We start from the raw sequence: 27,037 nt of genomic DNA, 5'->3' as shown, positions 1-27,037 counted from the left end.
ATTAATCATGATTAATCACCGACTTTTAAAATAGAGGTTCCAGGTAACCCCAAAGTCTAAGTTACAGCTACCAATTTTCTGGTTTCTAGAATTCTAGTTACGTAGTCCAGCAGTATAGTGAAGCCAACTACTAGTTTCTGGTCGGATAGTTTCATTTGTTAATATTGATTTTTTTAATCAATGGATATTTATTTTAATATTTTCTTAAGTAAAGATATAAATTTTAATATTAATATAGAATATAATATTAAAAGATTATATGAATATATATATTTAAATTATTTAAAATAATAATAGTTCATTTTTCTAATAAACAATTTAATTATATTTTCATGTAACCCGTGTATATACACACGGGACTAATCTGGTAAAAACAATATTTTGAAACCCAAAATTCAAATCCACTATCATGGGCCCAAGACTCGTAGGGTCCACTACACAGTATCTTCCGAAACTACCCTTGTTATATCTCCACAGTATACACAAACTACACAGTTAAATTAGACACTCCATAAATCAAATCTAAACAGCAAACCCCATAAGCTCATCTCTATTTTAATCGCTGGAAAATCGAATCTTTTTGGGGAAAATGAGGTGGGAAAAGCTTGAAATTCAGACCAAGAATGGTGAAGGGCTGGTGGGTCCCCCCTGTTCTGGGCCAGGGAAAAGGTGGGGTCACACCTGTAACTCCATTGGAGGTGGCAAATTCCTCTATGTGTTTGGTGGGTATGGTGAAGATAATTGCCAGACTAATAAAATCCACATCTTTGACACTGGTAAGTCTCTTGATACAATTTTCTTGATTGTAAAGTTTTGATCTTTTTTCTTTGGTCATGTAGTAATTTTAATTTGTGTGTATAGATTGTTGTTGTTTTGATGTTTTTGTATCTGGGTTTTGTTGGGTTTTTTCAGTGAGAGTGTAAGATTCTGGAATTTTATTGGTGAATTTTGAATTTAGGAGGGTTACAATGAAGAGTAAGACCAACAAAAAATTGGGGGGTCCAAAAAGAAATTACTGGTTTCATAATGATGAATGATAAAGAATAATTTTCTATGAATTTTATGTCAAGTTCCGGGATGTGAGTGCTTTTTTAATTTTGAAGTGGGGGTGTACTGGTGATTTTACAAGGGTATTATGAATGCCTGATGTGTAATGGGACCCATAGAGTAATTTTAATTTTCTTGCAAAACAGTTTTATGCACATGAAGGTTCAACCTGACAAATAAGCTCGGGAAACACTTGTATGTTCTTATGTTTCATATGTTGTTGAGTTTGATATACTGAGATTCGTTTAGTTGAACATGGATGGTTGTTTCGTTGCTGCTTTAATTACTTAAATATAGTACACCATAAATTGTGCAAGCGAATGATGGTGGCAAACATTTGTATGTGCATGAGCTTTGTATATATTTATATATACACATTCGTTTTGAGTTTTAATGTTTTGTATATGGAGTTATGTTTCTTTATTGACAATGTTTAGTCCGGAACAAACAAGCGGCCTTGAGGTTATTTGTCATGGTGTTTGCTACTTCTTCAACCCCTTATGTTTTAGAAAGTTAATCTAGTTGTTTAACTTCGTCTATTACCATTATCAGCTAACAGGACATGGAGTGAGCCTGTGACAAACGGTGAACCTCCTAAGCCAAGGGATAGCCACAGTTGTACAACAGTCGAAGATTATCTGTTCATTTTTGGAGGCACGGATGGATCACAGCCGCTTAAGGATTTGCACATATTTGACACCTGTGAGTTCCCTTTCTGCTTCTATATACTTGTATCTGTAAATATAATTGTTAGTTGGGATAACTTTTTTTATTTATAAATGCACATAGTTTTTGTAAGCTGTATTCATGCTTCAAAATTTTGTTTTGTGATAAATGTTACAGCTTTGAACACATGGAGTTCACCATGTATAAGAGGTGAGGGACCAGAGGCTAGGGAAGGCCATAGTGCTGCGCTTGTTGGTAAACGGCTTTTTATATTTGGTGGATGTGGAAAGTCTTCTAGCGGTTCTCATGAAGAATATTATGATGATCTTTACATACTAAATACTGGTGAGCCTTTATGCATTCTGGACATTAGTAATCACCTCACTCTCTTCTAAACAGTAATTATTCTTTATTTATCGGTAATTATCAAGGCCGATATTAGGCATAGCCAGGCCAGGACAAAGCCTTGGCCCTCAACTTTAGAAATGACACATGTAAATAGTTTCTTCCATACAGCAATTTTTCTGTATTTAATTCAAGGTTTTCTCGTCTAATGGTGGCGATTAATTTAAGGGTTTTTGTTTTGTCTAATGGTGGCGATAACAATTTGAGCGAACATATATTCTTGTCATTTGTGTGTTAGTTTTATTTTCTATATTGTTAAGTCCATTCTTGATTGTTTTCTAATCTATTTAAAGGTTGAAATTTTTGTTAATTGGAGGTTCTATGTTAGTATACTTTAGTATCATGCTCGTAATCGACAGGAATGAGATTTTTATACTTGCACTGTATTATCTCAGAGACATTTGTATGGAAGCGTGCTGTAACATCAGGCACCCCACCAGCCAAGCGTAACAGCCATACCTGCTCATCTTGGAAGAATAAAATTATTGTGATTGGTGGAGAAGATTTAGATAATTTTTATCTATCCGATGTCCATTTTCTTGATACAGGTAATAGCTACATGTGTTGTTAGCAGTCAGTCATAAAGCCGAGCACATTTTGAATTAATTCTGCTTTTTATTCTTTGAACATAATATCTGGTAGTATGATTAGTAAATTGTGTTATTTGCTTAATGTAGATACTCTTATCTGGGGGAAGGTAAACACTTTAGGTCAGCTGATGCCGCCTCGAGCTGGACACACTACTGTTGCGTTGGGCAAGAATTTGTTTGTCTTTGGAGGTTTCTCTGATGAACAGAACTTATACGATGACATTTATAATCTTGATTTTGGTATGCAACAAAATTCATGTGTGCTCTGAATATTTTTCTATGTATTTAACCGTCAATTCCCTCCTTTTGTCTTGCAATAAAAAGAATTGGCTTTAAAATTTTCAATATGCAAATTCAATCAGAAGGAATGACATGATTGTTCATACTATAATTGGGATAGACTTGTTTCTTTAAATTGAATCCGACTCTTTACAACATAGCATCTGTTGAGATAAAAATAATTGCAGCCTCTGCAACCGCAATGCTCTTACTGTTTAGTCAGAATCCGAATCTAACATCTCTCTACATTATTCGCATACTAACTTGGCACTCATTTTGCAGAAACAGGATATTGGACCAAAGTGATGACCACGGGAGATGGGCCTTCAGCTAGGTTTTCTATGGCTGGTGATAGTTTGGATCCAACGAATGGAGGTGTCCTTGTCTTTATTGGTGGATGCAATAAGAATCTTGAAGCACTAGATGACATGTACTATCTAAGGACAGGTTCTTATGCCAACTTTTTGTGTTCACAAAACTGTAACTTTTTGTTCATTGCAAGATGATCTTGTAAGAGTTTTATAAGTTTGTTATTCCTGGAATCTGATGGTGTAAACTGATCAATAATAGGAATTTTAACGGAGCCTGAGCGGGATGAACGGAGGGTAGAGAAGTTATCATTAAGAAAGCAGCTGAAGTTGAAATGCCAAGAGAGCACTCTTACTCCTGTGTATGATAAAGCCCTGGTCAAACCTGAGACCCAGAATTATGCTTATCAGTCTGTTCCTGCAACAAATTTTGTCCAACAGAGTAAGGACTTTATTTTCTCTTAGAATAAATTCTTGTCTTGCAATTAGTTTTACTTGCTATGGGTGCTTTATAGAGTTTCTAATGACCTCTGTAATTATATGTGCTAAACTCCTTGCCGGTGTAAAAAGAAAAACAATCCTATTTCTAATTCGAATGTTCATGATGAATGTAGTAACTAATTTGTTCATTGCATGTCAATTGAGAATATAGGAAATAGAGGTGAACGCCAAAATATATAAGAATATGAAGACACTTCATCTAAGTTTAAAAATGGGGGTAGGACTCGTAAAACACGGATGCATCCTATTGACCAACAGTTATGATGATCATTCGCACTGCCAGTGGGAAATGTTCCACATTCCATGTAATTAATAATTAAAAACCAAATAATGGCCTACATATTTTTTGGGTAACCAAGAGGGTACTTCCTAGTACCCCATAAAGGCTTATAGCCAAGCATGAAGCAACTGCTAGCAGTCGCGCAGAGACTCACAATTTTTTTTTGATATGGATGTACCTATCTAAATACTTTAATTTTGTGTAGGGTATGGTCTTTTTTTGACAATGCATTAGATTGTTAAGTATGGGCGAGTAAGGTTTTCACATTCATAATTTTGCATAAAACAGAAATTTTATACTGTTTCGGGTCTATTTTAAGCTCTTAGCTATGTGCCTCGGTCTGTGGGTTTTAGCATTTTGTTATTGTCCAAGTGCTTCTTTCCGGTATGACTTCTAGTACTTTTTACATATAAGCTAAATGGAGTCAGCTTATGTGGTCATATGGATGAATTAGACTTACTATCTTTGAATCTGGTAACCATGAAATTATTGCAGGGAGACAGAACATTCATTTGCATGAATACCAAGCTCCTCCAGGGAAGAGTACATTTCAAGCACAGGTTACTACTTGCTTGTCAGATGGCTTTACGATTGAAACTGTAATCGATGGAAAGACTCTTCGTGGAGTGCTGTTCTCCACAAAGACAGGTGCTAATGATCTTCTGAGGTCCGTATATTGCACTTTTTCTCAACCCATAGTACTAGCAGAATATTATATACAAAACCTTACTTGTATTTTTATTAGAAATTTGTTATTTAAATGGTTGTTTTACACTTCAATTAGGAAACAAAATCAGGTGGAGGTTGGTGGTTCTAATGCACAAGAAGATCACAATTTAAACAATTCTCCGATATCAAGCATGCAAGAAGTATTGAATGATAGGCAGGCAGATGGTGCTCCGGAGAACTCAGTATTGCCTGATAACCAGATTCAAGCTAATACTTCTTCAAATGTGGTGGTATCTGATGCTGCTCATCTTTATGAGGTTAATAAATAGCTCCCTTCTCTTGGGAAGTGGCTGTCATGACATTTGGACTTTTATTATTATTATAATAGTAGTAGCCTTTCAGTTTCTTAAAACAATTAAAGAACCAAAGAATATTATGGAACCGCCTAGGAACATTAGGCAGACTAGCCCTTTGTTGCCTTTTGGAGAAGTGGTGTATGCTGGAAGATATGTCTTTGTCATTGGTGCACTATTCTTTTCGATAATATTGTTATCTATGTGTTATTTCTAAATAGGTAGTCGCAGGTACGTGAGTGAAAAATGATGGTGATTGTTGTTAGTTCCTTGTTTAAATTAACACAAGCATACCTAGATTCTAATAATAATAATCATTTTACATATATAATTATATATCTTAGACAAAATACAATTGCTTTTTAAAATACAAAAAGTGAAGTATAATGGAACTTTGAAGTCTTACATACAGAATATAATGAAAGTGTTTAAAAGTATCATGTAAAAGCCACAAACTAAATGATTAAAAGCCACAAACTGACAATAATAAACAATATAATGAATGATATAGATAAGTTAAAGTACAATATGGTACTGGAGTGCAACCATTATTATTTTTTGAGAAATGATTTATGTTTAACTTATAATCTCTTTGTGCTTTTTTGTTAAAGGTAATTAAGTACTTGATTGTATAGCTTATGTCTTTTTTTTTTTTTTTTGTATTTGTTTATTTGAATTGATAATATTTGCTTTAAGTATTTAATTTGGTACTTAACAATTGTTTCTAATACTTATTTATATGCATATACCAATATATTCTGTTTTTCTTTTGTAGTTCCTCTTTGTTGCCCTATCACCTCACTTGGGTCTTTCGTTATATATTTGTATATTTTTTTAATGTTTAGAGATGGCGTCTTTGCATCAAATTTTGCTATTCTGTATATTATCTGTTTACGTTGTTTATCTGTGAGGTGTAATATGTTGTAACCTTCTTTATAGTATAATATCATCATCAATAGTTCGGTTCTTATTTAATCAGCGTTCTAGTTTAAGTAAATATTCTTTGGTATATTGATTTATAACCTATCAGGGCAGGATGATTTGCTTATATTGGTTGAATAACCTCCTTATTTTATATTGTTTAGGTGATGAGGAATATCAATATAGCTAATATTTAAAATCAGTAGTCGTAGGAATTTAGAACTAATATAATTCACTTAATGTTGTCTTTTACTGGATTGAGTAAGAAAAGGACCAGGCTGCTTAATTAACTAATAATTAACAGGAAGAAGCACATCCAGCTTGTCATTTGATACCTTAAGGATAATGTTGCTGAAAATGAAAGATCATATATCAGTTCATTGTTTAACAAAATACAATATAGAAAGTTGATAAGTTTTATAGGGAACTTGTGTATATGCTCTAAAGTCTTGCCTATATATGTTAACATATATATCAAATCCTCTTAATCACATTATTTTCTATTTGAATAACAATAAATTATAAGTTATTTTAGAAATATGTAAATACATTATAGTAATTACCATATGTATTAAATCTATTGATGTTACTTCCATTGTTATCAAGTCGACGACTAGTCGTCGACTAGTCGACAACTAGTCGACAACTAGTCGACAAGTTGTTTTATAGAAAAAGTCAAGCAACGACTTTAGTCTGGCGACTTATTTTCAACATATCAGTGTCTCCCTAATCTTTGTATCATTTCAACTTCACATTATTATTTCCTTCCTGTCACTACTTTTTGGCTTCAGGCTATCTAATCTTTGTTTCATTTAAACTTCACATTATTATTTCTTTCCTATCACTACTTTTTGACTTCAATTTATATGTGAACTAACAATCTGCTACGTCGTATACATCTCACTGTTGCTTATTATCTTTTACTTTTGATTCAAACTATAAACTGATGTGCGCATTCAACTATATTTTATATATTAAATCTAGTAAAAATATGTATAAGAATGACTTGTCGACTTTTTACGACTAGTCGGGCGACTTGTCAACTAGTCGATTCCAAGGTATCTGGGCGCTGAGGCTCGACTTGGCGCTATAATAACCTTGGTTACTTCTATAAGGAGGTGTTGGCCCTTTTAGCACGAAATTTGAGTATTAAATGCCCAAATAGCGCAATTTTGGAAGTTGGACTTTAGTGGCATATAGGTTACGCATCATCAAATGTGTTACAGAACACATTAAATAAATGCGTTTTATGCATATCTAGTAAGGCGTTATTTTTTTTGTGTGATCTTGCTAGCGCATGCTTGTAAATTGTTTCCTAAAATAACTCAAGTTTGTAATGGGTTTGAAGTTTGAACAGTTAACACAATTCTGTATTTTATTTTACGAAGTTCAATAGCTTTCACCGTGAGGATGGACCTACCAGTTGGAAGAGGGGTTCGAATTATATAGAATGAGATGAAGAGACCCACATTATAGTGACATGTGAGAATGATTTTTCTTATCGTCTCCCTGACTCTTCGGTTCAAATTCATCCCATTTCTTTGCATTATCTTCACTTATTGTGCCCAAAAATGAATCGTCGTGAGATTTAAATAAAGAGTAAAGAACATTATTGGGGAGAAATGGGTCGTCAGCTTTAGGTTTAAGACCTGAAGTCTGGCACTTGCGATGAAAATAGAGAGAAGATGTGAAGAGGAGAGTGAGAGAGAGGCGACAAATATTGAAGCGGTGGTGGAAGTAATAAAGAAAGTGGAAATTATCATCAAAAACTATGTTAACCTTATGAGTTTTGTACTAAATTAAGAGCTTCAGTAAGAAGATTACTGTGTTACGTTAACTATTCAAAGCTGCATATTATTTTTATCATGAATTGTTTACCTTGATTGGTAATATAATCAGTACTCATCTGCTGGATATATTGATATCCTATGTGCTTTGTTCATTTTCTGTGTTTTCTCTTCAGCAGGCGCCTAGTGATATTAAACTATCAGTTGCACCTGACGTGGCTATGGAGAAGAATAACACAGTTCTCTTACCATACTCCAACTCTGAGGACACTGCAAGTAAAACGCCGGCGGCAGCTGCACTTGTCACTTCACCTCCTGAGCAAGGTATGAATAAATTGGAACTGGGAAGTATAGTGACTATAGTCTGGTAAGTTGTGACTTGTGAGTACTTGTTCTTCGGCTTTCCTTTGCTACCCTACCCGTACATCTGACATTCTCAGATGCACACTAATCTTAATTCAATCTATTTACAATTGGACTTCCTCTGGGATTTTAACATGTCTCTCAGTGTTATATGCACCTGCTATATATAACACACTAATGGCTTTACTGAGAGCATTTATTCCGCATTTAAATCGTAGATATATATAAACCTTCACTTATTCTGTTATCATGTTTAAAACTTGTGTGTGTGGTGTGTGTGTATGGCATCTTTTATCTTTATTAATTATGTTATATAGCCATAGATATAGAGATTGGCAGCATTATAGATTCTAATAAATGACATTTCTTAAGATTCAGATTTGCACCCTCTTGCTCACAGTGTTTCACGTAAATGGCTTGTTGATACATGATTGATGCATTTGTCAAAGTTGGATTCAATTCCCTTTCCTTTGTATTTCTATTCAGTTATATACACCAGAGATACATACATTATGCCATAATTATAGCCTAATTATCTTCGGAGTATCTGCTAATTACTATAACTAAATATATCCTAATTATCTTCTCACAATCTGCTAATTAGTATCTATAATGACAGCCTGATTATATTATCAGAACTGCTAATCACAGATGATTTGCATCCTTGATTATAGTCAATAAATCTGTCAATTAGTATCCCCTAAATCTACTGACACCCCCCCTCAAATTGATGCTGGAAGATCCTGAAGCATCAATTTGTCAATCAAGAATTGATGTCGAGGCCGAGAAAGTGCTTTTGTGAAAATATCAGCAGTTTGATGTTTAGTTGAAATGTGAGGGAGAGTAATCATGCGTTTGTCGTAAGCTTCCCGTATCGAATGACAATCCACCTCGATGTGTTTTGTATGTTCATGAAATACGGGATTTGCAGTGATCTGAATAGCACTTGTATTATCAGCATAAAGAGGGGTGGAATGAAGTTGAGGAAAGCCAAGTTCGCCTAGTAACCCACGAAGCCACATTATCTCAGAGCAAGCAGCAGACATAGCACGATACTCAGACTCCATGGAAGACTTGGAAACTCTACCTTGCTTCTTACTTTTCCAAGAAATGAGGGTTGTACCTAAAAACATGCACCATCCAGTAACTGAGCGACGAGTATCAACACATCCGGCCCAATCAGCATCACTATATCCGGCCAACTCTAAAGAAGGATCTGGGGAATATAATAATCCATGTGAAGAAGTGCCTTTTAGATATCGAATAATACGACGGACAGCAGAGAGATGAAGATGACGAGGAGCCTGCATAAATTGGCTGACTTGCTGTACTGCAAAACAGATGTCAGGGCGAGTGATTGTTAAATAGTTTAAACTCCCAACAAGTTGTCTATACAATGATGGATCTGGTAGAAGCTCTCCTTCATTCTTCGAAAGCTTGAGATTAACCTCCACAGGAGTAAGAACAGGATTGCACGACTCAAGACCAGCCAAAGAAATTACATCTTGTGCGTATTTTTGTTGATTCAACAATATACCTGATGAAGTTGGATGAAGCTCAAGACCAAGAAAATATTTTAAGGAACCAAGATCTTTCATGTGAAAGGATGTGTTGAGGTTTTGTTGCAATTCAGAAATCAATTCAGAATCTGACCCGGTAATTAAGATATCATCAACATAAACCAGAAGTAAAACAATTCCAGTAGAAGTCTTGCGTAGAAATAGAGAGGGATCATACTGACTTTGTAAATATTGAGAAGCAAGCAAAGTGGATCTGAACTTATCAAACCATGTACGTGATGCTTGTCTCAGTCCGTATATAGAGCGACGAAGGCGACAAACATCTGATGAAGGTGTAGTAAACATGCCAGGAGGTGGAGTCATGTAGATTTCCTCTTTTAGATCACCGTGTAAGAACGCATTTTTTACATCCATTTGTTTCAAAGGCCAATTTTTGGAAATAGCTACTTTCAAAACAGTCCGGATAGTGGTCATCTTGGCAACGGGAGCAAACGTTTCATCATAGTTTAATCCGTATTCTTGACGATTTCCAAGAGCTGCAAGGCGTGCTTTATACCTCTCAAGTGAGCCATCAGACCTAAACTTCACTGAATACACCCATTTACATCCGATGGGTTTAACATTCGAAGGACAAGGCACAATGTCCCATGTGTGATTTTCTTGAAGAGCCTGGATTTCCTCTTGCATGGCTTGTTTCCAACATTCTTGAGAAGCAGCTTGAGCATAAGAGTTAGGAACAGATATAGTATTAAGAGTAGCATTAAGTGAGGTGTGAGGAAAGCCAAACCGATCAGGAGGCCTACTATTTCTGGAAGAACGTCGAGGAGCAGCCTCGGAAGTAATGTTGTGTGTGTCAATTGGTACCGGATCAGGTTCTTGATGCTGCTCACGAAGTGGCATAGTTGGACGGCTCCGCTTGTACACTAATCCTGGTTTGAATCTTTCAGGAGTAGTACTTAATTCATCAAAGCTAGGAAGAACAATGTTCTCAGGCATAGGCTCAACATGAGTAGTGAAATATGATTGATTTTCAAAGAAAACAACATGCCGTGAAATGCGAAATTTATTAGAACAAGCATCATAACATATGAAGCCTTTATGTGCAATGCTATATCCCATAAATGCGCATTTTATAGATTGAGCAGAAAGTTTATGACGTTCATGAGATGGTAAGTGAACAAAACAAACACAACCAAAAGTATGTATGTCAAGATATTCAGGATGATTACCATGAAGACGAAAATATGGAGATTCAAAATTCAAGACACTAGAAGGTAGTCGATTGATTAGATAAGTTGCCGTACTTAAGGCTTCAACCCAAAATTTGGCAGGAACAGATGATTCAAGCAATAAAGTTCTTGCAACATCTAATAGATGACGATTTTTACGTTCAGCAACCCCATTTTGCTGAGGTGTATAAGGGCATGATCTTTGAGAGAGAATACCTTTTTCCTGGAGGAAATCATGGAATGCATGGGACATGTATTCACCCCCGGAATCAGATCTTAAGACTTTGATGTTTGCTGAATGTTGAGTCTCCACATGAGCTACAAATTTCTTAAATATGGAGAATACCTCAGATTTTGAGTGAAGAAAATAAACCCAAGTGAATCGACTATAGTCATCAATGAAAGTAACAAAATATTTGTATTTTGCATGAGATATAACAGGAGTGATGCCCCATACATCACTATGAATCAAATCAAAACACCTTAAAGCACGGCTACCTTTAGCTGGAAAAGGAAGAGACCTACTTTTACCAAGTTTGCATGTTGAACACTCAAAAGACAAATGAGAAGAAAACTGATCTTTATTGCCCAATAAACCAGATTTCACAAGATGAGACAAAACATGAGAATTAGGATGTCCTAGACGTCTATGCCATGTTTCACCATGTTTATTCACAGCAGTACAAGCCAAAGAAACAACATCAGAAATAGGATTAGAAATAGGATTAGAAATAGGAAAATGCAAAGGAAACAAGCGTCCAACTTTAGGCCCCTTCGCGAGTATCATCCCCGACACCTGATCCTGCACAACACAACCATCACGAGAAAAATGCACATCACAGTTATTATCAATCAATTGTCCAACTGAAATGAGACTAGTAGAAAGTTCAGGAGATACAAACACGTCTTTTACTGAAGAGTTGATGTCACCAATTGCTTGAATAGGTAATTGACTGCCATTAGCAATTTGAATATTGCATGTGCCATTATAATTACGAACATTACGTAAGGTATTGGGGCAACTTGTCATATGATTGGATGCACCTGAATCAAGCCAAAATAATGATGATGAAGTATTCTTACCTTGAAGACCCAAGGCTGAGAAAGCCGAAACAATCATTTGTTGAACCATTTCTGGTGTAAGAGTTGATTTTTCAGCAGCAACTGAACCAACTACAGCTTGATTACCAATCGCAGCTTGGCCTACATTTGCTTGGCGATTTTGAGGACGAGTACGACATTCTTTAATAGTATGACCAGATTTCTTACAATAGTTGCAAAATTTCTTTGCACAGTTGGCTGCAATATGCCCAAATTCCTTACAAGAATAACATTGAACTTGTTGCATGTTTCTGCCTTTCCCTCTTCCTTGAGCTGCATAAGCAATTGCCTGATCAGGTATGTTGGTTTGTTGTATGGCAGATTGTGTAGCAGATTGTGTAGCAAGATTGTTGGTTGACATTATCCTTAGTACAGAACTAAAAAATCAGCACTTATTTGCTGAACCAAAAGTTTTCCCAGGAAACAAGATAATTCTATAGAAACTGAAAAATTTAACCCAAAAATGTTTATGGCTCTGATACCATGTCAAAGTTGGATTCAATTTCCTTTCCTTTGTATTTCTATTCAGTTATATACACCAGAGATACATACATTATGCCATAATTATAGCCTAACTATCTTCGGAGTATCTGCTAATTACTATAACTAAATATATCCTAATTATCTTCTCACAATCTGCTAATTAGTATCTATAATGACAGCCTGATTATATTATCAGAACTGCTAATCACAGATGATTTGCATCCTTGATTATAGTCAATTAGTATCCCCTAAATCTACTGACAGCATTATGCATAGCAAGCATTTTAAGAGTAGATATATTTCCATATATAAATAAATTGTGAAGCGCAAATGTTAAATTTTTTTGTATAATTGGAGAATAAAATATAGTGTAATTGGTAAATAAAACCTTACACAGTCTAATTTAACTGTAACTAAGTGGAACTGGTGTATATATGTTATAAATGCAAACATATTTATTATGGCAGACAGAAGTGGATACTCAATAACAGGTGAGATTTATGGTTCTTGTAAAGTCTGGTTAGTTTAACCACCTTCGTTTTTGCTAAATTATATTTTTTTTTGCTAAATAGTTTAACCACCTTTAAGGTTACAATATATAAATTTCTCCTTGCGTGTTTACATGAATTTCATCCGCCATTATATGTAACATAATTGAGACCTGAAAAATATTTGTCCCATTCTTGTGTCCAGATGGCAGAGCCTTGACTGCTGAATCCCAGTTTGCAAACAATCTGTTGCATAAAGCTGATAGCATCCAATTGGGTTCATAGGCTATATCTCAAGTTAACGGTGACCAGTTTGTACAGTAATTGCAAAGTAATAGTTGCTCCAGAAAAACAGGTAACGGCGGATCTCTGTTGTGTTTCATTTTGTCTGTTTCAGTTTCAAAGTTTGTTTTCAAACAATGCTAGAACATTTTAAAGAGTTCTTTATCGAAGATTTTCCATCGACGATTCAGTTAAGTGCATTATTTACCTTAACACGAGATATGAGCCTGTTTGCCTGGGCTTAAAGCCCAGGCTTTAAGTCATTTCTTACTTTAACCTGAAACATGTCTATTTGTGTAATAAGTGAGAAGTCGACTTAAAGTAAGAAATAAGCCAGAAACTGACTTAAAGCCAGAAGTTAGTTTGAGATACTTTTTTCGGTGACTTAACTTTTTTTAACTTCTTTTTTGATAAAAATTACCCATAAGTCTAAGTTACCCATTAATCACTTTTTTTTTAAATTATATTTTTAATAACCCATAAGTCATTAGGAAGTCAAAATACCCAAACAGACATTTTAAGCTCTCAGCTCATCACAAATCACGTTAAGTCATAAGTCATAAGGTCAGTCAAACGGGATCATAGTAAGTAGCTGGTACTAGTTCCCTTTCTAGCATCTAATGGGAATTATTAACTTTAAGTGTAATCATGTCTCTTTGCAGTAAACAAAACATTCTGAGGTTGCTCGGAGTTTAGCAGACAAATTCATCTGCATTTCATCGGATCCAGGTGGGTACACAACCTCATGCCTGAATTTTGGCTGACTAGAGACTTTAGTTTGCTGGATCAAAGATTGTAAAAATTAGGATATTTTTTTATGACTCAAGTGAGGAACATTTGGACATAGCTAGATCCTTGATTTTTTTTTGTAGAACTTTATTTGTAACACGGTAGAGAACAGAGTCAAAAATCACGAGCAATGGAGTTAGAATAATCACCAAAGCAATCATTATATCCTTGCACCCTCATTTTTTTTTATTCCTTTTGCTTAAGTTTACACTAGAATCATTCAGAAAATGAGAATAAAAATTGCATTTCTGTTCATCTTTGAGTTCAAGGATGGGGTTGAAAAATTCAACAGGCTGTACTAGGCCCCAATTTTTGAGATTGGATCGAGCCATGCAGGGCTGGATTTTCTTAAAAATATTTGAGCCCGTTTAGGCTCATTGACAGCTAAAATTTGGATTTTTTTAAGAAATGAAATGTTACTCCCGCCATCTTCTGATACCTGTTTTGACTTTTGACCAGTCAAATTTATTATATATTAACTGAAAGTTACATATATTCAGTGTTACGGAATTTGAGAATCCGACCTAATCAAATGAGTCATCAATTTAGGATTAATTAAAAATTGGGGATTAGTCGGAGTGAAAATTGGATGAATTTTAATATTAAAATATTATTTAATATTATCTATACTATACTATAATAAGTCAACATGGGTATAATTTGTACTCTTACTCTTTGTTCACATTTTTTGGTTTGGTACTTATCTTTTGTAACTAGAAGTCTACATATTGTGGAGTCTATTAGTCTTACATTGTTTAAGAATTTCAAATAATAAAAAACACTAATTATGCCTTAATTATGCCTAATTACATTGGCGGTTTTGGGACGAGATCCGGTTTCAGAAAGGAAAGCACTAATTATGCCTTAATTGAGGCGTAAATTGTGCCTCGTAATTGAGGCTCGTAATTGTGCCTCGGAGCGTTAATTTTGCCTCGTAATTGAGGGCGTAAATTGTGCCTCTTTATTGAGGGCGTTAATTGTGCCTTAATTAAGGATATTAATATCTTATTATTATGTCTTAATTAAGAGCTTAATTGTCTCAATCATGAGTAATCATGATTGTGGGAATATTTTAATTTAATCTGTTAAATATATCGACTTATATTCTTCTTGTTTCTCTTGTTTTATTATTTTCAGGATTCTTGGAAGAAAACCGGTTTTTCTTTTCGGACATTAAAGTTTTATTGTCTAAATTTCCCCGGTCATCTTGCATGTCCGACGGTTAGATAATAAGCTTTCTTGAATGAAAGAATCATCACGGTGAATTGCCGATGCTCGTTGAGATTTATTCTCATTTTCAAAAAAAATAATAATAATAAAAAACACTCATGACAATATATTATCATATAATATTTCATAAAAATAGTTTCAAATACTAAAAACACTCATGACAATACATTATCATATAATATTCCATAAAAAAATTATAATCATGTTAAAATTAAAATTATAAATATACAATTTTGAATATCTTTTTTTAATAAGAACTTTCATTTAACTCTTTTCAATTCTAACGTGTTCTATTTCAATATAAACGAGAACTATTACATAACCTTTTCTAACTCTAATATGTTAAGATATGCGAAATATGAAAAATATAATTTAAAATTAATTGAATAATAAATTATCACATATTAATAACAAAGCAATATTTATATATAGATAATAAATTATAAAAACTAAATTTTCGTGAGAAAATATAATCATTTTTAATTAAAATTCAATTTTTTAATATTAATATAGTAATAAAATGATGTTAAATTTTAAATTAAAAATAATAAATTACGAATTACATACCCACCCGTGCTTCGCACGGGTTAAAGGTTAGTATTAGTTATTTATTAACAAACATATATTTATTATATCACAAGTTCTTTAATTGTTCATAATTAAAGTAATATAGTATATTAATTTTAATAAATTATCATATGTACTTCGATTAAGAAAAAGTTATAAAGATTAATCGGATTTCAAAAATCAAATCAACCAGTCACATTGTTGGGGATTAATCAGGGATTAATCGGGGATTTTTATAACATTGCATGTATCATATAATTGACTAAAATTATACTAATAATTTTATAATTAGAAAATATATTTAGTCTATTTTAATATGTACGTTAACTTTTAGATTTTGATAATAACAAATAAATAACTTTTAATATTTAACAAAAAATTAGTCAATTTGACTTCTTAAAAATCAAAATAGACATATAAAACGGGACGAAGAAATAATATTTTATAAAAATAATTAATGATAGCATACTATCTTAACTTTTTTGGTACTTTGTTGAGAAAATTGATCATTCTCGAGGATTTTACTAAAATCAATATACTTATATAAAGGAGAAGCGAGGGGCGTGTAGGTGGCGCCTCTCATATCGCTCCATTCTATTTTTCTAATTTTCTGGAATTTTTGGATGAAATATATTAAAAATTAGAAATACCTTTTTAGTTTCGGATATATTAGAAGCAAGTTTTAGAATCTGATTTTGTTTCCGATTATTTATGGAATAGCATCTTGAAAATTTTAATCTGATTTTGTTTCAGATTATTTAATTATGGGAAAGAGTAGCACACAAGTCTCTCTGCACCTATAAATACCCCTATAGGTTGTAGGGTTTTGGATCATCTAAACACAACCTTCTCTCTCAATACCACAACCCTACCTGATATTTATCTTGCTCGATTTCTAACTCAGCGGTGCCGTTCTTCTGCAACGATAAGTGAAGGCTGTTTATACGATATTAAAAAATAAAAGTTGTTGCAAGCAAAGGTAGTTATAGACCGTTACGTGGGAGTCAACAAATCCAAACACGGGAGAAGAACATAGTCTTGATATTGATGGATAATATCAATAAATTAACTATTAGTGATGTATGTTTGTTGGTTATTCTTTTATAATATTTGTTTTGTTCATCGGACATGTATGTTGTTGTTAATTTTTATATGATTTATTTTGTACACAGGAAAATATTATCCATGCATTATCTGTTTGCTCTGTCAAGCAACTTTTAAGTGAAAACAGTTCATACAGTATTAAAAAATAAAGGTTGTTACAAGAAAGGGTAATTATAGACCGCTATCTTATGGATTTAAGTTAGATGTTTTTGTGCACAATCAATTCAAAAAAATTGGAAGAAGGTGACAATGTAAGAACATGATTACTTTTCAAAAAAAAAAAAGAACACAAATAGAATTAAGATTCGTCGTGCTTTAAATTGTTAATTACTTGTAAAAATTTATTTTCATTTTTTCAACTTGAATTATAGTCCAATTTTGCAATTTTATATATTAGTATTGGTATTATATCAAGATTTTTATAATATAAAATTTATTTTATCCTGCAAATATTAATTTTTAATCATTAATATACTTTTTACAGACAGTCACAAAATTATTGCATTCTACAAATATTAATATTGAATCATTAATATAATTTTTATAGGCCGCCGCAACGCGCGGCTTCTCAACTAGTTATTTAAAACCTTGGATAAAATCCAATACAATTCAAATTTTTGTCCGAAGAAAAGTTTAGGTTAAATATAGGAGAGGGGCTTGTCACACCACTTGATTTTATTTGTCACGTACTTCAACTTGATAATGTTTGATTAATGCAAGTACGATTTATTCGGAAAGAAATATCTCATCTTCACTCGTATACAATTGTGACAATTTTCAAATCCGGGGGTCTGAATTTGGTGCCACTAAAAAAACAATTTGGAACCTTGTAATTTTGAAAGAGTGCAAAAATAGATATTTCAAAACCTGGATATTTTAAAAAGGATTTAAATTACAAATCAATTTCACCTCCTGAAAATAAGATAGCATACAGGTTATAATATTGAAATCAGAAATCAAAATTACAAACCTTATTACACGTATTCTACATTACCAGATAAAACTTCGATAAGAAGAATACATGATAACCAAAATCTAAATCTGCTTTACATCCGAATCTTAGTTATATAATCTTAATCACAACAAGTTCCCTAACGTCTTCCTAAATACTTTACCTGACAATTCAGGTACAACTTAATCGCTTGGAATCCTTGTCTAGCATTAACATTATTCTCAGCCTAGATAGATGATCCATCTTTAACACTATCTGAAAGGGCGAGAAAAAATAGTAAGAATGAGCAAAGGAATGCTCAGCAAGTATAATAGTAAAAAAAAACAGAAGTTAAAGTTGAAAATGTAAATGAATTGGAAGTATGCAAAACAACATGCTTTTAACTTGAAACCAAATCAATTCAAAAGTATATATAAATTTCCAAAGCATTCAGATATATTGGACGTTCAATGTCACCGTAGATGATCAGTCTACAGTAACCCGGACAATGGTTACACATTGCTCTAAAATAACATGTTCCAGAACTGAAGACTAGCTAGGTCTCCATATAACGTTGGGCCATTGCCTTACAATAGACCTCTTACGCAAACAAATAGGCTGGGCCGTGGGCCTTTTACGCAAACATAACAAGCTGGTCCGTTACCGAATAACGGAGCTCTTACGCAACTCCAATTATATCTGAGTTTTTAACATACCAGTTCTAAATGTTAGGTCCTGAAACGATTGTAGAAAGGGGGGGGGGTTGAATACAATCGTCACTAAAAATCGCGGCGGAGTAATATGATTTGAGTTTAACTTGTTAATCAGATTTTAATCAATTAATATAACAATGTTTTAAGTCGTTATATAATTAATATGGTTCAGTTTTAATGTCCACTAAAGTTCGTAGAATAAATTCGACAGGATGTATTCTAACTTAGTGATTAAAACAACCGAGAGATCAAAGCACAGAAAACTGTAGATATAACGAATAGCAAGTTACTAACAACTTGAAAGTTTACAATGCTTGAACACATACAAATGAAGAAATGAAGCCATATTTATAGGCAAGCACTTAGAACTAGGTATGACATTGATAGGAATGACTTTCTAGCTTAGATATGACATTACAATGAAAAGTATGACATTACAAGACAAAGCCATGCTAAAAAGAGAGAAGGAATGACATTATTTGAGAATGCCATACTGCCAAACTCGGTATGACATTATTACCTTGGCCTTCAAGCTTCAATCAGTATGACTTTCATAGCCAAAGACATTAGGCAACAAACGGTATGACTTTTTAAGTCATACATACACAAGTCATTGAGACATAAGGTAATGTCTGAATGGAAGACACGGTATGACATTTAAAGTCATACCAGAGAATGCCTGAAGGTGAGAAACGGTATGACATTGTATAATGTCATGCATCATCACACGGTATGACATTATATGTCATGCCAGAGTAAGTCTGATATAATGACACTATTGTCATGCCGAGTCAAATAATCAATAAAACAATTGATTTTTAATTGAATAAATATTCAATAATTACTCACTTAATTATATTAATTATATAAATTCATAAATAAAATTAATTCGAAGGTGAATCAATTTAATAAATAAATTATACAACTAATTTAATTATTTTGATAAGTGAAATAATTAAAGAAATACTTATAAAATTATTTTCCTTCAGCAGTAGGGACTTCTGACTTTGTTGAACGTTGTAGATCTTTGTCTTGATTGAACGATCACCTATAGTTGATGCAGAACATTTAATCTGAGTAGCTGACACACAAATGTACTGTCTGGTTCATCTGTATCAAGCTGAATTAAATATCCTTTATCAAATAAACATTTGATACGTGGCTTGTTCGTCGAGTCTTTGTCTTCGTAGTTCTTCTTCATAAGTAGAAATAGTATAGAATCTTCTGAATAAATAAAGTATTAAAACTTTATACCTTCTGGACTTCTGGACGTGCTACAAAAGATTATTTGAACACTGAGGCTTGAACATATTAATGAACTTCTTCCAGTGGTGTGCAGCAGCATCCTGAAATTCTTCAGACATATAATTTAAATAAATCACTTGACGTTCTTCGTACGGATTCCTTCAACAGTACTTGTTATTTATCTGCATTCTTATCAGAGTTGAGTTGGTACCTCTTTAATTACAAATAGGCTAAACATATGCCTTTCACTAAAGAATTTATATTTTCAAGAAAAGGTTTATTTCATCGGAAGTATACTTACAACGGATAATCCTTACAACCATAGGAACTAAACCGAGTTATGAAAATCATTTATAGAGATTTTTGAAACCATGTGTATCAATTTAGTAAGTCACCCTTTTTAAATCAAAATCGTACTTGTTTACAAGTTGAGAATAGAATTACTTGATGTTAATTGCAAGAGAGAGATAGAAGTACTTGCTTTTAAATAAAGAAGTTGAATAGGAATACTTGCAGTAATTACAAGTTGAGAATAGTATTACTTGCAAGAAAACTCGAGAGAAATTAATCTATCAATATTATGATTGAACAAAATATCTCACTTGAACAATAAGTGAAGAGCTATAGTACTTGCCTCAGTTCTGCTGATTTTCATACCGATTAATTCTACTAGACTATCTCACAACACAGCTTCGTCTTAAGGAACTATTCCTCATTCAATTCGCAAAGCTATTCAACTACTTCTCAATGTCCTTGATATACAAGTCTCGGTTGATTCTCCAAGAGTAACACGGTACTTCAGTTGTCGATGCCGACGGAGTTAACTAATATCGAATAACGTATAAAATCCGTAATTAGCTACCCTTCGTAAATCCATATACATACTATATAGTCAGATAAACACATAACACATAGTTGAACAATTAACTTTTATAGCTATTAAAAGTCAATATTGATAAGTTAACAAATAACATGTTTCAATTAACCATGTCACCTTATTCTTAACTATTTAATATCCTTCAACGAGTAAAACATATATAATTTCTAACGAAAATTCGGCAGCACCTTCTCTATTTATCAGACTATCCACCTGTTTTCCTATACTATTCAACAAATAATCAACTCAATAAACCAATCAAATACCATTATCCATTACTCGTTGACTTAATTTAAATAATTAGCGAATGCTGAAATCATATGCTAAATCATAAGTCAATAATTCAACTTCTTAATAAAATCTTTCTTAGAGACCTTTATATATCTTATACGAAGAGATCAAAGAAAGTTCAACCTAACTCATAGGATTAAACTTGCAAAAGGAATTCTCTTTGTGATATTAAAACAGATTTTTTCACAAGTCTGCGCTACTGACATTCAAACATTCTTAATAAATCAAAAATATAAGTTTTCCACTTGAAATTTTTATGAGACCTCCCTCACCTGTCTGACTAGCTATAGAATAAGTTTTGGCTTGAAAATAAAAGTTTAAGTAATTAAACTATAATCTATAAAGTCAAAGAGCGAAGCAGTTTTGTATTCTGCGCATGTCATACTAAAACTGTCATATCTCCTAGCTCGCTAATCGAATCGATTCGATTCTTTCGTGCACATAAACTAGACTCTGAGAAGAACATGAATCCAATATAAATACAGCTTAGGAATGATGTTAATCTGTTTGAAACAGGGCTCCAAACAGAGGCAGTGCTGCTGCGAAAACTTAACTTCAAGTGACTCGATTATTTATAAACAATTTCATATCAACCACAACCTTTACTAATTTATTCAATTCAATATAACACACACATTACATAACAATTCCTTCCCAACAAATACAAATTAAGAATCCAATTAAACCCCTAATTCATAAGAACCCATATACATCAATTAACTCCCAATCGAGTAAACATTATCCCAATTAGCCTCTATTCACGTAGTTAATTAAATTAAACTCTAACCATCAAAGCAATTCTCAACTAATGCAAGGCAAGTATACATACATACATACATACATACATACATACATACATACATACATACATACATACATACATACATACATACATACATACATACATACATATATATATATATATATATATATATATATATAGAGAGAGAGAGAGAGAGAGAGAGAGAGAGAGAGAGGCAAGTGCTCAAATGAGAACCCCAACTAATGTGAGATATGAGATCACATATAATCTACCATCTGTTTTTTCATATTCTTTTTCCATTAAGATTGAACATATATTATTTGTTTAGAATTTTTATTAAAAAATGTTATATGTGTCTTCACCGCTAGATGGGAAACGTGGTTAAAGGAAGTCAATTTGTAGCAAACACTACTTATCCAAATATAACATACATGAAGTTCAAATCCAATATGGATGTAATTTTGTTCAAGCACATAGTGGATATTAATCATGTTGATCTGGTATATACTCTATCCATATTTATCATTTATAACAATGTAAGATTATTTTCAATTTTCATTTTTTGATTGTGAGAAAATATATGTATTTTTTTCCCACCAAAGATCTTCTTCCCCAGACTCTGAGAAGAACATGAATCCAATATAATCACAGCTTAGGAATGATGTTAATCTGTTCGAAACATGGCTCCAAACAGAGGCAGTGCTGCTACGAAAACTTAACTTCAAGTGACTCGATTATATATAAACAATTTCATATCAACCACAACCTTTACTAATTTATTCAATTCAATATAACACACACATTACATAACAATTCCTTCCCAACATATACAAATTTAGAATCCAATTAAACCCCTAATTCATATGAACCCATATACATCAATTAACTCCCAATCGAGTAAACATTATCCCAATTAGCCTCTACTCACGTAGTTAATTAAATTAAACTCTAACCATCAAAGCAATTCTCAACTAATGCAAGGCAAGTATACATACATACATACATACATACATACATACATACATACATACATACATATATACATACACACACATACATACATACAAACATACATACATACATACATATATATATATATATATAGAGAGAGAGAGAGAGAGGGAGAGGGAGAGAGAGAGGGGGGGGGGGCAAGTGCTCAAATGAGAACCCCAACTAATGTGAGATATGAGATCACATATAATCTACCATCTGTTTTTTCATATTCTTTTTCCATTAAAATTGAACATATATTATTTGTTTAGAATTTTTATTAAAAAATGTTATATGTGTCTTCACTGCTAGATGGGAAACGTGGTTAAAGGAAGCCAATTTGTAGCAAACACTACTTATCCAAATATAACATACATGAAGTTCAAATCCAATATGGATGCAATTTTTTTCAAGCACATAGTGGATATTAATCATGTTGATCTGGTATATACTCTATCCATATTTATCATTTATAACAATGTAAGATTATTTTCAATTTTCATTTTTTGATTGTGAGCAAATATATGTATTTTTTTCCCACCAAAGATCTTCTTCCCCATGTTCTCTGGAAACCACTTCTACGTGATATGCTTCAATTTAAAGAAGATTACTGTTGAGATAATTGACAACAGAAGTGGAGACCGTGTAGATACCATGTACGATGGAATACCTGAAACCATGGTATGCAACTTTTTCCACTTTGAAATAAATATAGTTTTTTTTGTTTTATTTGATTGTATTAACCAACAGTTATATTTTTAACTATACGTTTCAGCAAGAGAACTTTGGCTTATACATTGCACAGCAAAGCCCTAAAAAAAGCATGTTGTTAAGTAATGCTCCAGTGCAACGTCTACAAATGAAATGGAGAACTTCAAATAAAAACGTAGACTCTGGAGTGTTTGCCATGCATCATATGGAAACATATATGGGATATGGACTGCGCAACTGGGAGTGCAAATTTGCTGCAGAGGTTGTATGCAAACTAACTTTTGTTTCTAAAATAATTTCAAGTTTGGATTAGATATATATAATTTTTTTCTTTTTTATGACCATTTATAAAAATCATATTTACAGGGTATTGAACAGAAAAGACAACTGGAGAGGGCAAGACAAATATATGCTACAAAGATTGTGTACTCGGGAATAAACTTCTTGAAAGGCCAGATGACAACAGAGATCAAGTTTGTGAATCAGAACTAGACTGAGCTTGTCAAAAATATTATGATTAAGCTTGCATAATTGTGTTGCATTTGATATACCAAATTTTTTATACATTTTACTTTCAAAAACAGATGGTTATTGACTATAATGACTCAGTGCTGATTTGTAAAAAATTATGATTCTGTGTTTTGATCCTGACAGTATTTCATATCTGTATTTAACTGCAAGAGTTTTTTGTTTCATTTTCTCCCCAATACAGCATGCAGTGGTTTGGACATGCGTGTATCTTTTGATAATCTAGCCCTAAATCCCTAATTATGTTCTTCACAGTATTGAAAGACAAGGTATGTTTGCCTCTGGGAAAGCTTCCTTGATAAGCTCTAATATATCAGTAAATCCAGACTATGATTCCATTAATACACTTTAAGGAATAAAGTCGAATAATGAAACTTAATCTAAAAAACTTTTTGGAGCCGGGATATAATGGCTGCTTTCCCTCTTCAACATGGGCATAGAATTGTTTAGCATCGGCATTTGGTCCATTCACTTTATTAAACATTTCTTCTAGGTTATCTTCAAAATTTGAATTAGAATTACCTAATTCTAGATCATCGTCATAATTGGGAATAGGAATGTGTGCAACTTCCACAATTCAGTCAGAGTACAATGGCGAGGGCCATGGAAGATCACATGATCATATAAAAGGTCTTGACGATGCCACTTGATGTTTTTACATTTTTTTCAAGGGCATCTCAATTCATCACCAACGGCTAGGTCAGGGAATGCATTTTGAATAAATGCTCTTACTCCTGTTATATACTGCTAACTATATTTTTGAAGGTTTATCCAAGTATTATCCATGTCGTCCATCACTACAATTAAGACAGTTTACTACACTTATTATTCAAGTTCAATGTCTTTACTTTAAATTTCTTCCTACATGATAATACAGTAGCAATTTAATAACCCTCAACTTAACATTGAGGAACTTCAGTAAAGTAATGCACCTAGATAACCTTAAGATAAGTATATCAAACATTTAAAAAATATTAACTAGGCCAGGACAGAGCATGCAAAGCAATATGTGGCACAACTATATAATCGTAGCAAGAGAGTCATATAATATTCAGACAACACATAATCTTCACATAACAGGGTATATATCCACTTAACACAAACTCACACAATCTTTACATAATCTTCACATAACAGGTATATATCCACTTAACACAAACTCACACAATCTTCACATAAACTCAGTCAAAACAAAAAGAGAGAGTATAAATCACAGACATTTGACTAAATATATTTTCTCCAATTAATCCTGGAGCAACTCAGTCAATGAACTCAACACTAAGCAGACCCGAGAAAAACTACATAGATATACTCATACCTCCAAGTAATACATATAAAATATACATAATTTCAACTTAAGACCTGTTTGCTAGCTTATAGTCCTATATGCAATCTATATTAATCTTTTTAAGCCAAACGATTAGTCTAAACCAAGCAGACCCGAGGAAAACTACATAGATATACTCATACCTCTCAGTAATACATATAAAATATACATAATTTCAACTTAAGACATGTTTGCTAGCTTATAGTCCTATATGCAATCTGTATTAATCTTTTTAAGTCAAACGATTAGTCTAAACCAGCAAACATTCCAAGAAAGCATATATTTAGTATACTAAATATTTTACTCAAACCATAATCTTCACATAAACAATGTCTTATCCACAATCACAACAAAAAAAGAGTCTAAATAAAATATGAAAAAAAAGCATAAATCCAACTAAATCAAAAATAAAAGGCAAAAATAACAACATTTAGTGAAAAATATAGGAACACTGGGGAGATACCTGTAATCAAATCTTAATTCAACCCCAAAGTTAAAAGCCCTAATTCATGCCCGAAGTGAAGAAACCCTGAAAATGACAAATCAAGTTTAATTAAGACCCTGCTTAACATAAAATATGAAGGCCCTAATTCAAAGTACTAAAGCCTTAGTACCTAATTAAACACCCAAACCCCCTACGTGTAGAAGCCTCTGAAACGAAACATAAAATGTGAGTAGATATGGTTGAAGTGATGAAACAACTGTAATGCAAATAAATGAAGAAACCAAGCCCTGATTTGAAGAACCAAATCCCTAATTACAGTGTCAAAGCCTCGTCCCTTCAAACAGAGCCCTGATTGAACTCTATCAACCAAGCCCTAATTTGCACCTGCAATTGTTGAGAGAGACAAGGGAGAGACGATAGAGAGCGGGCCGGGAGACGTGATGTGAGAGTTGCGAGAGGTGAGAGAGGAGAGAGATGCGGGATGGAGGTGAGCTGAGAGATGAGAGAGATGTGAGAGCTGAGAGACGAGAGAGGGAGAGGTAGCTGAGTTAGTAAAAAAAATGGGCGCCTTACTGAAAAGTGAAGTCCCGCTTCACTTTTGTCTGAAAATTCACCCGCAAATTCAAAGTCAAAGTGGGTCTTGTCCGAAAATTCACAAGCAATTGAATATTTTATTATTTGTTTTTTAATAAATAAATATTTTAATAACTAAATATATTAATAAATATTTATAAATAAATCTGCTTCATACTATGTTTTTAAATATATATTTTTGTAGAATTTAATTATATTTAGTTTTTATAATCACACAATTTGTATATTTTATTTTAAATAAGAATAATTATCTTTACATTTAATTATATGTAAATAATTAGTATATATGGTTTCTACCAGTCTAAGCTAACATATTTGCGTCAATGTTGCAACATCACACAAGTTCTAGTTAAGGCAACATCACATTTGTGGCTAAGCTAACATAAAAAATACAATGTTGCTACGTTAAAAAAATACAATATTGCCGTAGGGTACAAATGGTATACTTAAGGTAACATAATCTAGCAACATGTAGTTCGCGTTGCGAAAGGTCTTTTATGGTGTAGTGCTCGTATATTTATTGTGTTCTTCTTTTATAAGGCAATCATATTGCCCAAAATTATTCATTATCAGGTTCTCTTGTTAACAATTTTATAAGATGAAATTATTATTTATTAACGTTTGTAAGCGCAAATATGTATAAAAATGTTGTACATATTT

At 32.9% G+C, this 27,037-nt stretch overlaps 1 protein-coding gene and 1 long non-coding RNA gene across 4 annotated transcripts; one reads left to right on the top strand and one right to left on the bottom strand.

Moving 5' to 3' along the window:
* Positions 1-496: 496 nt before the first annotated feature.
* On the top strand, positions 497-14,250 carry LOC108192867 (tip elongation aberrant protein 1). 3 transcript variants are annotated; one of them, XR_010284525.1, is made up of 12 exons: positions 497-776; positions 1,600-1,749; positions 1,891-2,058; positions 2,514-2,666; positions 2,796-2,948; positions 3,270-3,434; positions 3,558-3,737; positions 4,572-4,743; positions 4,861-5,062; positions 7,983-8,130; positions 13,196-13,345; positions 13,935-14,250. XR_010284525.1 is itself a non-coding variant. In XM_064079584.1 (11 exons), the coding sequence occupies exons 1-11, from the start codon at positions 590-592 to the stop codon at positions 13,273-13,275; spliced, it is 1,758 nt and encodes a 585-aa protein (XP_063935654.1). In that variant the 5' UTR covers positions 497-589; the 3' UTR covers positions 13,276-13,350. The 3 variants fall into 3 exon arrangements, 1 of the variants encoding a protein (XP_063935654.1); XR_010284526.1 differs by having other exon boundaries at positions 498-776; positions 7,986-8,130; XM_064079584.1 differs by lacking the exon at positions 13,935-14,250 and having other exon boundaries at positions 13,196-13,350.
* A 4,599-nt stretch (positions 14,251-18,849) lies between these two features.
* On the bottom strand, positions 18,850-26,339 carry LOC135147037 (uncharacterized). Its single transcript, XR_010284365.1, has 3 exons — positions 25,953-26,339; positions 25,802-25,867; positions 18,850-20,675 (listed from the first exon to the last, which is right to left on the bottom strand). It is a non-coding gene; the product is annotated as an uncharacterized LOC135147037 (long non-coding RNA).
* Positions 26,340-27,037: the final 698 nt, after the last annotated feature.

The sequence above is a fragment of the Daucus carota genome, chromosome 6 (assembly GCF_001625215.2).
Source record: "Daucus carota subsp. sativus chromosome 6, DH1 v3.0, whole genome shotgun sequence".
NCBI classification, from domain to species: domain Eukaryota; kingdom Viridiplantae; phylum Streptophyta; class Magnoliopsida; order Apiales; family Apiaceae; genus Daucus; species Daucus carota.
Note: the sequence above shows the minus strand (reverse complement) of the source record. Positions and strands in the feature narration are given on the sequence as shown.